This window comes from Lolium perenne, chromosome 4 (genome assembly GCF_019359855.2).
Source record: "Lolium perenne isolate Kyuss_39 chromosome 4, Kyuss_2.0, whole genome shotgun sequence".
NCBI lineage: Eukaryota > Viridiplantae > Streptophyta > Magnoliopsida > Poales > Poaceae > Lolium > Lolium perenne.
This window is the reverse complement of record NC_067247.2, coordinates 53,437,794-53,453,494: the sequence shown is the minus strand read 5'-3', so window position 1 is coordinate 53,453,494 and position 15,701 is coordinate 53,437,794. Positions and strand designations below refer to the sequence as shown.

The following is a 15,701-nucleotide window of genomic DNA, read 5'->3' as shown; positions in this document are numbered from 1 at the left end:
GGCCTTGGTGGTTAGTGGGAGGAGGACGAACGGAGGGAGGGGTCGTACCTACGCCGCCGCGTCGAGAGGACTGGGGAGACACCTTGATCTGGACCGTCGCGAGGTCGTCAGCGCCAAGCTTCGGGAGGCGGTGGAGGGCGAACCCCTCGAAGAGCACGCGAGAGCAGGAGGTCTCTGCTGGCGCTGGCCTTCATCGCGGAGAGCGCGCGACGCCACAACCCGCTCCAGGCTCGGCCTGTTTAGGGCCCTTCCCTCCAGATCTCGCCATAGACTGGGGCGGAGGCCCTCCAGATATCGCGGTCAGCTAGAGCAGGGTGGACTGTGCAGTGGATGCGGAGGAGGGTGGGTTCCTGTTCCTTGCGAGGTCTTGGACTTGGCCGAGTTTGGCGCTTGCGTGGTTGAGAATAATAGGGAGCATGAGAAACAAATTTTACGGTTTGAGTGGAGGAAGTGCACATGTAGCTTTTTTTTTTTAAGATTGCGTTGAGATAAATCATCTTGGTAGGATAAAGATGTGAGGGTATTATTGTCCATCCTGAAAATGTGACACCAGACATTCACCAGTTTGCTCTTAATAGTAGAGATGCATCTCACAGAAAATATCAACCCGAAATTCTTTTTACTTTTTGCTACACAAAAATAACAAAATCTGAAATGTTTTTGGAGATTCGAAAATAACTACTCAGAGCTGCACTTTTATCTTTTTTGTGTAGTTTAAAATATAAAGTATTTGAAATTAATATTTTACATGTTTGTGGGAAACATTATTAGCTATATGCAGATTTTTTTCCAAATTTTTTAAAACTCAAAAATATGATTTTTTATTTATTTAAAAAACGAGATCAATGGTGTCCGTGTGGACCAAATCTCTGTCTCTATCTATTGCACAACTAAGCACCGAAATATACTTTTTTTTTGAATAAGCCGAAATAAACTTCTGATCTCATATGCATATGCTCTTGCCACTCGAAAAACCATTTTAAAATATTTTTAAAAATCGAATAAAATTTTCGCGCATACATGTCGATATTTTAGGTGTGCACGGCCAAATTTCGTGGAAAACCACATTATTTTTTGTCCTATGTAAAAAAAGATAAAGAAATATCTCAATAAGAGTTAATTTTTAGCACCGAATTTTATTTTTTTACGCATGACACAAATAATATTATTTTTCTGTGAAACAACTTTATGAACATATAGAACGTTGAGATGTAATGTGAAATTTTTTGCCGATTTTTTTTGACATTTTAAAATATGTTTAAAACTCATTTTATAAACAGAAGCATCTATTCCCGGGTGAAAAAACGCCTTGCCCTAAGAAGCACTCTAATTTAATTCTAAAAACTAGTGACTCTAGGTACGAAAGTGTCGCTCTAGTAGGGGTGTCAATGGGGTCCCATTCCCCATAAATCCGTGGGGAATTTATCTACTCCATCCGTTTTTAAAAAAGTTTCGCAATTTTTTTTAGATATGGATTAATTTATAGCTAAAATATGTTTATATAACCGTATCTAGATAAAATCGGGAAGCTTTTCCAAAAACATAGGAAGTATTAGGGGATGGTTATGGGGAACTTTGATCCCGTTATCTAAGATGGGATTAAAAGGCCTCCCATCCCCGTTCCCCGCTATAATTGTATATGCATATGAGGTGCTATATTTTTATATGAAATAGGTTGAAATATCGTGTTTGGTGTAGTACATTTCAGTAGTATATAATATATGACACTATTTTTTTTTATCATTTTACCAACTACATATTAAAAAAAGCTTCTTGTTTTCGTGTGTAAAAATATAAGATCATGAAATTATAAGATGATCGTTTGAATTTTGCCTTTTGATGGGGAACCCGATCTCTGCCCTGAACCCGATGGGGTGGGGATGGGAGAAATATCTCACCGGATTGTTAAATGGGGATGGGGATGAGAAGGCACTCCTCGGCTAGAGGGTTCCCGAGCATGATGTGGGTAGCATCATACCACCCGGAGCATGATGCGGGTAGCATCATACCACCCGCATTATGCCTGGGAACCCTCTAGTCTCATTGATCGACAAGAACCGTCTAGTGTCCTCAATAGTTGGGGCTCTCAATTACAATTCGTCGAACACCCCTTTCACGGCTCGGCGAACAGTTAGGGCTATTTATCGAACATGTCGTAGGCATTGAGGGAAGCATGCGCTTCTTGCAGATGCACAACCTACAAGGACGGGAGCGATGCGGGCATGACCTCTCCACTATAGTAACTCAGAGTGTAGACCGAGGAGAAGGCGTGACACAAAGAGACCTGGTCGACAATGGCGATGTGGCGCAGCGGCGGTGGGTTGGCGGCGGCGTCCTAGGGCTGCATAGAAGGGACGACTCGGGATGCGAGCAGACACTCTTCGATTTTGCTGTCTCTGGCGTGCGGGACCGGCTAGGAATACAGGGTCACGAAATACGTCCGCGCAAACGTATTCGTGGCGCCAATTTTCGACAACGACGATGTGACGCGGCCACATTGGGGTGGTGGTGTCGCCCTGGGGCTGCATATAGAGATGGGGACGCAAGCGAACGCTGTTCGATTTTGCTGTCCCTCGTGTGCGGGGCCGGTTAGGAATACAAGGTCACAAAACCCGTTGCGCAGACACATTCGTGGCATAAAATTGGACCACACTTGCGTTCCTGCATACATGCCGATCATTTTGCGTCGGGCCAGAAGTCTGGGTGCAGACTCATTTTTCGATCGTGGGGCCGTATGCCGCTGGAGATGCCCTTAGTGGGTTGTGCAATTTCCTCAAAAGCAGAGCATTGTACACGTTCACAGACTGAAGGCGGAATCTAAGAATACGCAACATGCATCTCGCCGCTCTCGGGTGAGCTGCGGCGCTGCAAGATCCTACCGCGAGAGCTTCTTCCTCCCGTCTCCCTTTCGCTCCAAATCCTCCAAAACCTCTCTCCCCTTTCCCGCGAGGCAAAAACTTCAAAAATCCTCTCCCCGCCCCGCCCCGCCCTCCCCTCGCCTCAAACCCTAGAGCCTCGCCCCGCATCGCCGCCGCAGAGTCTCCCCTGCAGTGCCACACCCGCCGCCGCCGGCCATGGAGGCGGTGGTCGTCGACGCGGGCTCCAAGCTGCTCAAGGCGGGCATCGCGCTGCCCGACCAGGCCCCGGGGCTGGTGAGGCCCCAGATCCCCTCCCCACCCCGTCGATTCGCGCGAGATTTCGCAGAACTTCATGAGTAGCATTCGATGTGTTTTTGGGTGTTTCAGGTGATGCCCTCGAAGATGAAATTCGAGGCAGCGGAGGAGGAGGGCCAGGCGCCCGACGGCGCGGCCGTGGTGGAGGAGGTGCACCCCGTCGTGCGCGGCTTCGTCAAGGACTGGGACGCCATGGAGGACCTGCTCAGCTACGTCCTCTACCGCAACATCGGATGGGAGATGGGGGACGAGGGACACATCCTCTTCACCCAGCCGCTCTTCACGCCCAAGGTGATGATGCTTACGCCCCTCTCTCCATGCTTGGTTTGTGCGACTTTGAATGTGCTGCCGCCTAGTTAGTGGACTCTTAGGAGAGCAGGTTCATGGTTGGGTTTCAATGTGCTGGATTAGAAATTGGGGATCCATTTTACTGGGTGCTGTGGTGGTAATGTGGCTATGAGTGTCGGACACAGCAACCCCTAATCCACATGATTGCTCGTATATGTCTATGGGATACATCCATTTCTTCTTGGTGTCAGTGTGAACCATACCATTACGAAATCTCAACAAAGCGTTTCCGCAAAAAAAAAAAAAAAAAAAAAAAAACTCCAAAAAGCAAAACGAAGAAAATTACATGATATCAACAAAGTGATTCGAATGAAAAGTCCACTTCTCAACCGTGAGTTCTAAAACTGTTCGAAGTTCCAATGCCACCCCTTTACAACCTTCGGTGGTGAATAATGAGTGCTTTCATGATCCGACGTGCATGCCATATCATAAATCCAACCAACTCTGTTAACCGGACTGGTATCTTTGTGTTAAAACCACACTGAGCTCTACCTGATTTGTGTGATGACATGCTGACTTGGTGAGTACATGCTAAATCCTTTTGTTGTTCCGTATTTAGTCGGTTGATCTGAAGAGTTGTATTTATCTTATCTGCATTGAGATCATGAACTCCAAAACCCCAAAAAAAATTTGGTTACTCTGACCAACATATCCAGCATGTAAAACGTACTGCAAACATGATTTTTGAGTCGCTGAGTCAAGTCAAGTCGCCGAGGCTGAGACTCGTGACTTGGTGACTTGACTCAGCGACTAGGGCTTGTATAGTCGCCCCAAGTCGCCTAGCATGTAATAGGAGTTTTTTCCATCTTTGTAACATCAAACTTGTAACAGAAGACTTGTAAAACATACTGAAATAAAGAGTATTACTTACTTCTTGGTTGTCCATCTGTCCAAGTTCTTTTCCTTGATGATCCATGTTTCTTGGAGCTGAAAAACATTGACACATAAGAAAAACACCAGCAGTTCTACACTTTTACAGAAAATAAGCAAGCATTAATTTAGTTCACTGCATTCAACAAGCAAATAGCAATCATGTGTCCAAAACAAGGCACACCAGCCGCAAACCCATACGCATGGCCCTAATAGCAAATAGATAGTAGATACATCCAGCTAGCCGCAAATCCACACTCAGTCACTCATCATAGTAAGAGTAACGGAGATGATCATCTTCTTCATTGTCTCTCGCATCATCATCTTCACCACCACCTTCATTTCCACCTTCATCTTCACTTGTTGAATAATCTTCAAGCTCAACCTCAGGAACAACCTCCTCTTCCACTTCAACTTGAGTTTCCACCACTCGAGCTCGAGAATAGTGGATGTTAGCAGTACCAGCAGCGGGCTGACTCCCATGTCTTCTTAGGTTGTGCAAAGGACCTTCAGATGCACCAACTGCTGCATCAACTTCAGCCCAAGTGATATCAGCACCCTCATAAACTGGCTGGGCATTAGCATCAATCCATTCATTTTCCCAATCTAGATCTTCTAGGACTAATGGGTCAGACCTAACCCCTTTGGAGCCTTCCTCGCGAAGCTTCTGGAACCTGTCAGCGTTCTTCCGATTGTATTGAACAAAGGTCAGATCGTTGAGTCGTTGGAACTCCAACCTAGGTCTCTTTTTGCTATGGATCTGAAACAACATACAACAAGAGAACAATAATTATTAGTTCTTACTTTCAGCTCCACAAGTCCATATAATTAAAGAGAAAACTATGATCTAAAAACAGCATAGAAGAGAACTTACATTTGCAAAGGCTGACCAATTGCGCTCACAGCCAGAAGCTGAAGCACAAAGGCTAACAATGTGCTTTGCCAAAGATTGCAGCTCAAAAGCAAGTCCACCATAAGCGCCCCACCAAAGAACTAAATACAAATGAAGAAAATGTTAGAATTTGCAAGTTAAGCTAGATAGCTGTTGTAAGTTAAGAAAGATAGGTGCTAGATTCTTACGAGGACTCTTTTTGGATCGGTCCTTGATGGCCAACTTTGAGCTGAAACATTCACCTTCACCTCTCTCATAGTCATCGGCTAATCTGCTAATCAAGCTTGCTTTATCATCATTGGGCTCCATGTGCACTAGCACCTCCTTGAACATATGCCTCAGCTTTTGACAATATCTTGCATTCTCAGGCTTAGCTTTGAGATCATAGAATCTGTTGGGGTTTAAGAATAGTGCAGCCCCATACAACTTCACACCCATTTGGGATTCCCACCTATCCTCAACTATTTTGATCACTTTCTTGAGCAAAGTTGGCTTCTCCTCTATTGCAGCCTTGATTTTGTCCTTCGCAAAGTCCATCGCAGCCATTACCTCAGGCATGGCTGGCCTCTCATCTCCATCAACAATCCTTAGTACCCTTAGAAGAGGCAGAGACACTTTCATGCAAGTCTCCACAGAGTTCCAAAAATTAATGGACAGCACATCTTCTTGAACCTTTTGTCCCACAGGTGAGGTTGACAACTTCTTATTGTTATGCCAAACATCACCCACAAACAACTCTTTTAGAGCTTGCTTGTGTTTGTGCAAGCTTGCCAAGTTGAGGAAATTTGTGGCAAATCGAGTTGCCCCAGCCCTCACCAAATCAGCATTGTTGGTCTTCACTCTCATTTCATCAAGAATTTTGATATGCCAATAGATGAAAGTGGTCACCCTCTTGCCATTTGTAATGCATTCAGCAAATTGCTTGATCTTGCAAATTGACCCCAACATGAGGTTCAAACAATGGGCTGCACAGGGTGTCCACCATAATGTTGGGATCCTATCCATTAGGACTCTGCCTGCTGCCTTGTAGTTAGCGCCGTTATGTGTGCAAATCTGAACCACATATTGTCTTCCAACGTCATTTATCCTTTTCTCCATTAAATCTGCCAATAGTTCTTTGTCAGCTACTACGCCTGATATGTTGACACTATCAATGAAGTAAGTCCCAGCTGGACTATTGACAAGGAAGTTCACCAAGTGCCTACTCCTCCCATCAGTCCACCCATCTGACATTAGTGTGCATCCATACTCTTGCCAAGTCATGCTTATCTCTCAATTGTGTTGTCTTTGTCTTTGCTTTCGCAAGGAGTGGAAGCCTAAGGGAATGTACTGTTGGAGGGATGTAGCCTGGACCATACTGCCCAGTGGACTCCAATGCAATCTCAAATGCTCTTGACCGAGTAACATTGAAGGGAATGGCATTGGCATAGAAGAAATCTGCCCAATGCTGATCAACTCTATCCTTGTCCTCAGAGGTCCTTTTGAAGCAACCTGCGTTCAATGCTGCTTGAGAAGGATCCTTTGAGTGCCTTAGCTCAATGACTTCTTCTGGACTCTTCCTAAGCATCCCAGCAATTGTTCTTGTAACCTTTTGTGGGGTTGGTTCACTTGGGACAGATTCTGCCTTGCGTTTTGCTGGTGTCCTGCTACTTTGAGTTACTGCTGCGTCATCTTCAGAAGAATCACCTCCTGCTGCACCACCTCCATCGACTTTACCATCCTCTGCAGTAACATTGTGCTTCTCTGCATATGCCCTCATATAATCCATCATCTCCTTTGAAACAGCCTCAGTGACCTTCTTGCATTTGTGAGAATTCTTTTTCCCTTTAATGCTAGCCCCAGCTAGGTGGCGCTTGAATCTTGCTATTCCACCATGTATATCTCTGGCACAGAATTTGCATATTATCCTATCTCTCCTGTTCAGGTCATGCCAATACCCATATTTCCATCCGGGGTCTCCCGAGCTTGCCCTACGCTTAGGATCATTGGATGGATCATATGGATCAGGCACAGGTCCATTGCCACCAGCTGGGATAATCTGATTTGCTTCAGCTTCAGCCATCTCTATTTGACACCTGCAGTAAACAAAGCAGCAGCAGCACACACAATCACTCAATTAGTGCTGCAATTGTGCAAAAGACTTGAATTTTGAGAACAATTCCACCCTAGGTCACAATCACAGTAACAACAACATGATATACAGAGGCAAATCACTCACAAGCAAGTCACTCGATCACAACTCACAAGCACAGCAGCGAAGCAACATGTATACAGGCATACAGGCATACAGCCATACAGGCATACAGCAGAACAAATAGAGAGGGAGGGGGTCGTACCTGTGCAGCGACGGTTGAAGAGGACGGAGGCGGAGGTAGAGGATGCAATTCGTCGGAGATTGGAGACGGCGGCGGCCGTAATCAGCTCCTGCGGGAGGGGATCCCGTCGAGGGAGGTTGGAGGCGGCGGAATTAGGTCGAGCAAGCGAGCAGAGGAGGGGGTCGTCGCCGGCGGAGGTCAAATCGCGGCCGATTTGAAGGTCGCGCGTCGCCGGCGAGGGGCAGCGTCGGCTCCTAGGTCACGACCAGCAGCCGCCGTGAGTTCCGCTCCCGCCCTTTCCCTCCCTTTCCCTCTCTTTCTGTGTGAATTCCCGCGCGCTCGCTCTGCACGATGGGTACTTGTAGCCCTCCAAAAATTTCTGGCACTGGGCCCTGATCTCACCGAGTCGAGCGACTCCTGGCTCAGTTCCGGCGACTAATCGCGACGAGCCGTCGGCGAGTCGGCGAGTCGGGCGACTTGCTCCATGAGTCAAGTCGCGTTCGCGACCCGCGCAGGCAGCAATCGCCGACTCAAAAATCATGACTGCAAATCCTAATGCTGTATTACTTACTAGGAAATTATAAATTTGCCTCAATTTTGATGTTCATTATAAATCTTATAGGAAGTTTTGTTAGTGTCCAACCTTGCCATGCAAAGTTTCACCAAAAAAGGGGCCACCACAGTTAGGCCAAGTTGCAGCTGGAATCTAGTTTATGACACGCTGGCAAGGGGGCTAAAACGTGCAGTAAGCCACAGTTGTGTTGGTGAACCGTACTCACACCTGAGAAATTGTTGCACAACTAGAGTTAGGTCTGGCACGGTTAAGTATGAAATCAAACACCTCCTTAGATCCGAATTTGAACATGTTATAAGCTGTATCATTTGGAAACTACCAATATTTTGTGCGCAGTGTTCATTCTGGTCCAATGTTTTCCATTGTTCCACATGTTCATTATTGTAGGAATTTGACAAACTTGTAGCATATTGCATTCTATAGCCCTTAAGGTCCAGCATTTGGATGTTGTAACGCACCATAAAAACTGGTCAGTTACAGAAGTCTTAACCAATTCTACCTGTTCTATCAGAAGGGGATGGTCTGAAATGGTTATATTACAAAAAAGTAGAGATTGTAAGTGCTTTTGAAAAGCACCCCACAATGCCAACTGGAGCTTAAGAAAGTTTTCCATTAAACTATACTCCCTCCATCCCCATTTACATTGTGCACGCGAATTTCAATATTCAACTTTGGTCATCAATTTATCCAAGAAAACATAGGTTATATGCTACAAAAACTATAACATTGAATTCCTAATTGAATGCTATAATTTTTGTGACACTCACGTATTATTGGTCAAATGATGGTCAAAATTAAATCAGGGAACACGAGGGCGCTATGTAAATAGGGACAGAGGGAGTAATACAATCTCTCTTTCCCGCAAAGTTTCCATGTCAGCATGCCACTGAGTCTACTTGAGTCAATCCTGGGGTGCCATGACAATAATTAGGCAAAATAGTTAGGCATGTCACTTTGTTCTAAATCAGCAACAAGTAGTATGGATCGGAGGGGGTAGTAAATAATATATCTTGTGTCAGGAAATATGTAATTATACCTCATGTGACAGCAAACCAGGACATTTAGCAAGATAACTTCACAACAAGTACAAAACATAACGGCAATTAGCATCTAGCAAGTCCATGTAGCATACGATGATACAACAGCAAACTAATATGGTGGTAGATGATGCCATGACTCAACACACATCCTCAAGCCTCGAATCATTTTGGATTTCGATGTTCTGGATTTAAAATAGGGTCTTTTTTTGCGGGGAAACAAAATTAAAAATAGGGGTTCAGTTATACTGGGTGTCTGTATTAACCATGTCTGGACTCTGGAATGTGGTCATGAATGTTGAACAAAGCAACCTAATCCATGTAACTTTTAGACGAAAGGCGGATCGCTAATCCGTACGAGACCTCAAAAAAGCTGATCCTTATGGTGGCATATGTACTTCTAAATTTTCACCAACCTGAAGGACATTGGCTATCACTTTTATGCATAGGCTATCATGCCATTACAAATTTCAGAGGGCCTGACATTGACAAAGCGAAATGAAGAAATTATACACTATCAAGAAAGTGGGTCAATGCAAAAAGCCCACTCCTCAACCATGAACTCTTAAACTGTTGGAGTTAAAATCCTGACCCTTTACAACCTTCGATGGCATAACAAGTGCTTTGTTCTGACGTGCATGCCACACCATTAAAACAAATCAGTTATGTTGACCGAACTGGTAAAGTCTTGGTTAAACTTAGACCACACTGAGCTGTAACTATTCAGTCTGTGCCATACTTCTCTTTGTTATCTGTCTACTGTTTTGGTTGATGACGTGGTGATTACGTGTCAAATACTTTTTGCTGTTCGAGTAGTGGATTAAATATGTTATGGGTGTGCTTGGATTTATCTTATCTGTGCTGAGATCAGGCACTCTGAAAGTTGACGAACATATCCATTTGTGAATTTTACTGCAAATCCTGGTGCTAAACTACTCACTAGACACTTCTATCTTTGGATCAATACTGATTTGCATTATAAATCTTAAAGTAAGTTTTGCAAGTTGCCAACCTGGCCATACAAAGTTTGGCTAGCAATGTGGCCACCACAAGTTAGGCAAAGTTACACCTGGAATTGAGTCTAATACGCACGGGCAAGGGGTACTAAAAAAGTACAGTAAGCCACAGTTGAGTTGATGAACCAAACTCATGCCTAAGAAACTTCTGCACACTAGAGTTAGATTTGGCACGGTAAAGCATGAAATGAAACACTCCCTAGAGGCCTAGACTAGAGTTTTAACATATTATGGGCTTTATAATTTAGAAATTACCAATATATAGTGCCTACTGGTCATTCTGAGCCATTGTTTTTCATGTACTAATATTGTAAGAATGGGAGGTAGTCATAGCAGATGTTGAATGATAGGTCATATGGTCCAGCTTTTGGATGTTGTGCTGCGCCATGGAATTTGTTTACGGGAGTGTTTATCAATTCTACTTGTGCTATGAGAAGAGGATGTTAGTAGAAACTGTAAGTCTTTTTGACAGACCTTCGCAATGCCAACTGGAGCCTAGGTAAGTTTTCATCATTCTGAAGCTGTATTACAATTTCTCTTGCTTGCACAGTTTTCACATCCCTGGGTCGAGTCGTGCCTGGGGCAACATGGTGGTGGCCTTGGTTGTAATTAGGCGGTGGGCAAAAAAAATATTGATGTGTCAGAAAAAATGAAGTTACACCTCATGTGGTAGCAAATTAGTAGATTTAGCGTCTTAAATTGCAACTAGCTTTAACATAACTTCAGCTCAAGTTCCATAACATTGCATCAAGTAGCATCTAACAAGTCCATATATCATAGGAAAATAGAACAGTGAACTAATACAATGGTAGATGTTGCCATAACTCCCAACACACACCCTTAGGCATAAAATCATTTTGTATGCATGGTGGAATAACGTCTTTAAACTTCAGCGGCAGCCTCCTCTTCTATATCCCAATGCATGGCAATAAACTTCCTCTATTTAAGTAGTTTCGCATCTCTTTCCTTATTTCTGCGGTTAAGAGAGGACGAAGTGGAGGTATATGTGGAGCAGAGGAAGAAGAGAAGAAGTGGTGGCTCACCAAAGTGGCGGCAGCGTTGTAAGCTTGGCAGTGATGGCATGTTCCGAGTGGCCGTGGCATCCCCCCTTCTGCAGTGGACTCGGTCCTCTGTCGCACCCAGCAACTCCACTCTAGGAAAGCGACATAAGCAGCTCACGGTGACACCAAGGTTGCCTGAGTGTTGCCAATAATTTCTGGGTGTCCTTCTAGCTCTGAATTCCTGAGCATTGCTCCAAGGTGTCCCCCTCACACCGCCTGGTGTCTTAGTGATGAAATAGCGAGCCTAGGCAATGTCATGATAAGATTGCTCCCTTGTTTGCTAAGCCTTTCCCATTTGATGTTGTCCATTTTCTTGGTGTACCTAATGCATTGGCGTACCATCTTTTTGTTGTCTTGCACTTGGTTCTAATTTTTCAAATCTATCATGCTCTGTGCAGGCTCTCCGGGAGCAATTGGTCCAGCTTATGTTCGAAAAATTCAACGTGTCAGGCTTTTACGACTCTGAACAGGCGGTGTTGTCACTTTATGCTGTTGGTCGCATTTCAGGCTGTACAGTTGACATTGGGCATGGAAAAATAGGTAATATCACCAAATCAGTTGTACCGTGGCTTCAATCGCGACCTTGTTGATTCTACATGTGGCCTTTGTGCAATGTCTGTTTGATGTGATAGTTGTTCTGAAGCGGTAGACGTTATTTTCTGTTAGTTTTCTGATTTATGTATTCATTCTACACCAGACATGATGCAAACCAGCACATATCGAAGGCTTGCAGGGTTGATGTCACCTAGTGATTGTCCAACACAATTTTCACCTAGTGATCTTTAAGCACATGCAAGAACATCATATAAGGATGACACAAAATCTTGAAAATTGAACTCCAATGATTCTTATGTTAAAAAGTATTCTTGCCTTATGACCATGCCGCTTGTAAATTATTAATATAGTATACATAGACATTCAGTGTTATCTTCTGTTCTGTACGTTGTACATATCGTGTCATGTTTGATTCCTCTTCAGATTATTTACCATTTTTCTGCAAATGTGTTGTTTAGGAATAATCTTTGTTTACTCGAACAGTGTGTTCATCTTCTTCTGTTCTTGTAACCAAGTAGGGTTTTCACAAAGTGGGAACTGATGTAATTTTTTTTCTTTGCCATCAGTAAGAACAAAATAACTTCATTAACCAAGAGCTTACTCCAGGAAGAGAAAAAGTTGGAATTATTCATGGGCCTGTGAGTGAATAGTAGTGCTCTGAATCTGATAGCTATTTTTATTAAAAAAATCCACCTATAGTTTATTTATTCAGCAATCGAGATGTAAGGCATAATATTGACCGCCCAGTGCATGTTTTACTACATTAACTGGAACAAGTATTATTTCTGTGTGTACTGGTGGTCAAACATGATTGCAATCAGAGCTTCAGGTGTACTGACACTTGTATGTTACCAGATATTGCTCCAGTTTGTGAAGGTGCTGTTCAACATGTAGCATCAAAGAGATTTGAGATAGGAGGAACTGACTTGACAAACCTGTTTGCCCAAGAACTAAAGAAGTCCAACCCATCAGTAAACATTGATATTTCTGATGTCGAAAGGCTGAAAGAGCAGTATGCATGCTGCACAGAAGACCAGTTGGCCTTTGAAGATATAGGGAGCTCATGCCAGCCAGAAAAGCACACTCTTCCAGATGGACAGGTTGGTTATTCACTTATGTTAGCTTTGGTGCAAATGTTCCCAAAGCACTCACCTTGTTCCTGTTACATGTATCTTAATGTGCAATTTCTATCTTCTTAAATTCTTGATGATTATGAACCTCATTAGATTGATTAAATGCATTGGTGTCTTTATTATCCTGAATCTATGCAACTGGTTTTATCTAAACACTTCTTCTTTTTTCCTCCAGGTTATAACAATTGAAAAAGAGCGTTATATTGTTGGTGAAGCTTTGTTTCAACCAAGTATTTTGGGCCTAGAAGATTATGGCATTGTTCATCAGTTAGTTACCAGTGTTTCAAACGTCGCAACAGAGTACCATAGGCAACTGCTTGAAAACACCATGTTATGCGGTGGCACTGCATCTATGACTGGTTAGTTCTTGTTTTCCTCTGTTAGATGTCTTTTTCTTTCTTAGAACTCTTGGTGTATGACGGCTATAAATACTAGTAACTGCCACTCTTTACTGTTCATGAATGATAATGCGGAATTCCTGTTAAACATGGTATCATCCACAAAATACATTCTGTATAAAACCGATATTAACTTCAGTCATGAAAAGTGTGGTGCATGAAGTGATTAATCTAAATTCTAGTGGTGTATGGCCATTGCAGCAGCAGTGTAGTTTGCTTCTATGCTATATGCCAGAACGGAAGAAACGGGGCTATGTCATTGGGTTATGGATGATAATATATGCTTCCTGTGGAACATGGCATCATCCAAATTGAGGAATTACATCCTGTATTCAAAAAATAGTGACCACAGTTATTAAAATTGCATGCTATATGAAGTGATTACCTAAATGCTAGTGGTGTATGAGCTATGCAGCAGCTTTGTTTGCTTCTATGCTATATGCCAGAACAAAAGAAATGGGGCCATGTCTTTGGGACCCGAGAATTTCATTTTGTTGGATGGGAATCAGAATCTTATCCAAGTCTTGAGAATATCATGTACTCCTGTTAGTTACCTCCCTGAGGATAAGCTGACAAGCAGATAACGCAATCAATATTGTGCTGCATGTGTGGTGTTGGTTAGAATACTTAGAATGTCGCAAACTGGTTACAGTTAGGTTCTTTTCTCCAGAATATATGGCTAGACATTTTATTCAGAAGTTCAGGTAATTGTTACTTGTAAATACAGCTTCGATGCATGGGACAACTGTTGGCTTGCATTATTTTGCATTGCTTACACGCATACACATTTATTTATTGTAACGAAGTTTCTCATTTAACACGTTCTAACCATTTGAAATCCATCAATTACTAGCTAAAACCTTTTGAGATTAATAACCAATGTTCACAGTGGACAACTAAACACTTTGCTTTCTTTTCTCAAGGTTTCGAGGACAGGTTTCAGAGAGAGGCAAATTTGTCTGCTTCAGCAATCCGCCCATCTCTTGTAAAGGTAACTCCCTCCTCCCTACACTCCAGTGTTCACTCCGCGTGTCACTAACGATCTGTGTGTCCGTTACTAACCCGATCTGCACTCATCCAGCCCCCAGAATACATGCCTGAGAACCTACCAAGGCACTCGGCCTGGCTGGGCGGCGCGATACTTGCCAAGGTGGTCTTCCCCCAGAACCAGCACGTCACCAAGGGCGACTACGACGAGACAGGTCCATCCATCGTCCACAAGAAGTGCTTCTGAGAGCCGCAACTCGCAAGGTAGGTTTCCACGCTCTATACTGAAGCCACCAGATGACTGATGTGTGTACCGTGTACATTGTACGTGATGGCAACTGAAACATGAAATGGTTTTGCTGCAGGCTGCTGCTGCTGCGTACGCTCGAATCTGCAGGCTGCCCTGTAGGGGCCTGTGCTCAGTCCAACTCTCGATACTGGTGCAGTGGTGCCCTTCGTCCTCTGGTGCTGAGGGCGGCTCTGAGCTATTCATGGCCTCTGGTTTAGATGTGTTGTTGCTACTAGCTAGCTAGCTATTCAGATTGCAGTAGAATCTAAGATTGGCGTCGATTTATTGTTAGGCCAATTTGTACCTGTCGTACAAGGGGAGAGAAAAGTTAGTGAGGTGCATCTCAATGGTTAGTTGCGTAAGCTACGTTCTGCTGTTTATCCGTTTCAGTGAAGCCTGTGGAAAAATACGCCTGTTCTGTTTACAGTACTTTATCTGTCTAGAAAGAAGTGACTCAAAGATTTGCATGTATCTACACGACTACACCGGGCATCTCATGTTTCAAACAACAGCACCGCAATGGGTGTCGGATGTTTGCCTCGATGTACTTCCCTCTATCTCATAAAAATTGTCTGAGATTTGTCTAAATTCGGATATATCTAGACACCAAATAGCGATGTAGTCATGTACTTTCTCCGTCTCATGAAAGTTGTCTGAGATTTGTCTGAATTCGGATGTATCTAGACATTAAATAACAACTAGATACATCTAAATTTTAACAAATTTTACAATATACTCCATCTGTCTTATGAAAGTTGTCTAAGATTTATCTAAATTCAAATGTATCTAGACACCAAATAACAACTAGTTATATCTAAGTTTTAACAAATCTTAGACAAGTTTGATGAAACGGAGAGTCGCTGGACGTGCGCATTGGCGTTGGCAGGACTGAGATCCGAGGAGACCCAGGTGGTTCATGGTGGACGGTCAATGTTTTACTTGGTGCTGGAGTTGTTGTTGTCAATTGATATCCAGGTCCGATCTACGACATCCGGCCCCCGGACATCCTCTGCCATTCGTAAGCTATAGTAAATGTTTCCTACAGTATCATGC

The 15,701-nt window shown here is 43.6% G+C and overlaps 2 protein-coding genes across 2 annotated transcripts; one reads left to right on the top strand and one right to left on the bottom strand.

Moving 5' to 3' along the window:
* The first annotated feature begins 2,841 nt into the window (after window positions 1–2,841).
* Window positions 2,842–15,119, top strand: LOC127292553 (actin-related protein 7). Its single transcript, XM_051321973.2, has 8 exons — window positions 2,842–3,152; window positions 3,246–3,464; window positions 11,685–11,826; window positions 12,697–12,941; window positions 13,150–13,333; window positions 14,296–14,363; window positions 14,454–14,623; window positions 14,725–15,119. The coding sequence occupies exons 1-7, from the start codon at window positions 3,075–3,077 to the stop codon at window positions 14,604–14,606; spliced, it is 1,089 nt and encodes a 362-aa protein (XP_051177933.1). The 5' UTR covers window positions 2,842–3,074; the 3' UTR covers window positions 14,607–14,623; window positions 14,725–15,119.
* On the bottom strand, window positions 4,474–8,113 carry LOC127292552 (uncharacterized). The gene is made up of 4 exons (XM_051321972.1): window positions 7,620–8,113; window positions 5,472–7,358; window positions 5,266–5,384; window positions 4,474–5,151 (listed from the first exon to the last, which is right to left on the bottom strand). The coding sequence occupies exons 2-4, from the start codon at window positions 6,544–6,546 to the stop codon at window positions 4,654–4,656; spliced, it is 1,692 nt and encodes a 563-aa protein (XP_051177932.1). The 5' UTR covers window positions 6,547–7,358; window positions 7,620–8,113; the 3' UTR covers window positions 4,474–4,653.
* Window positions 15,120–15,701: the final 582 nt, after the last annotated feature.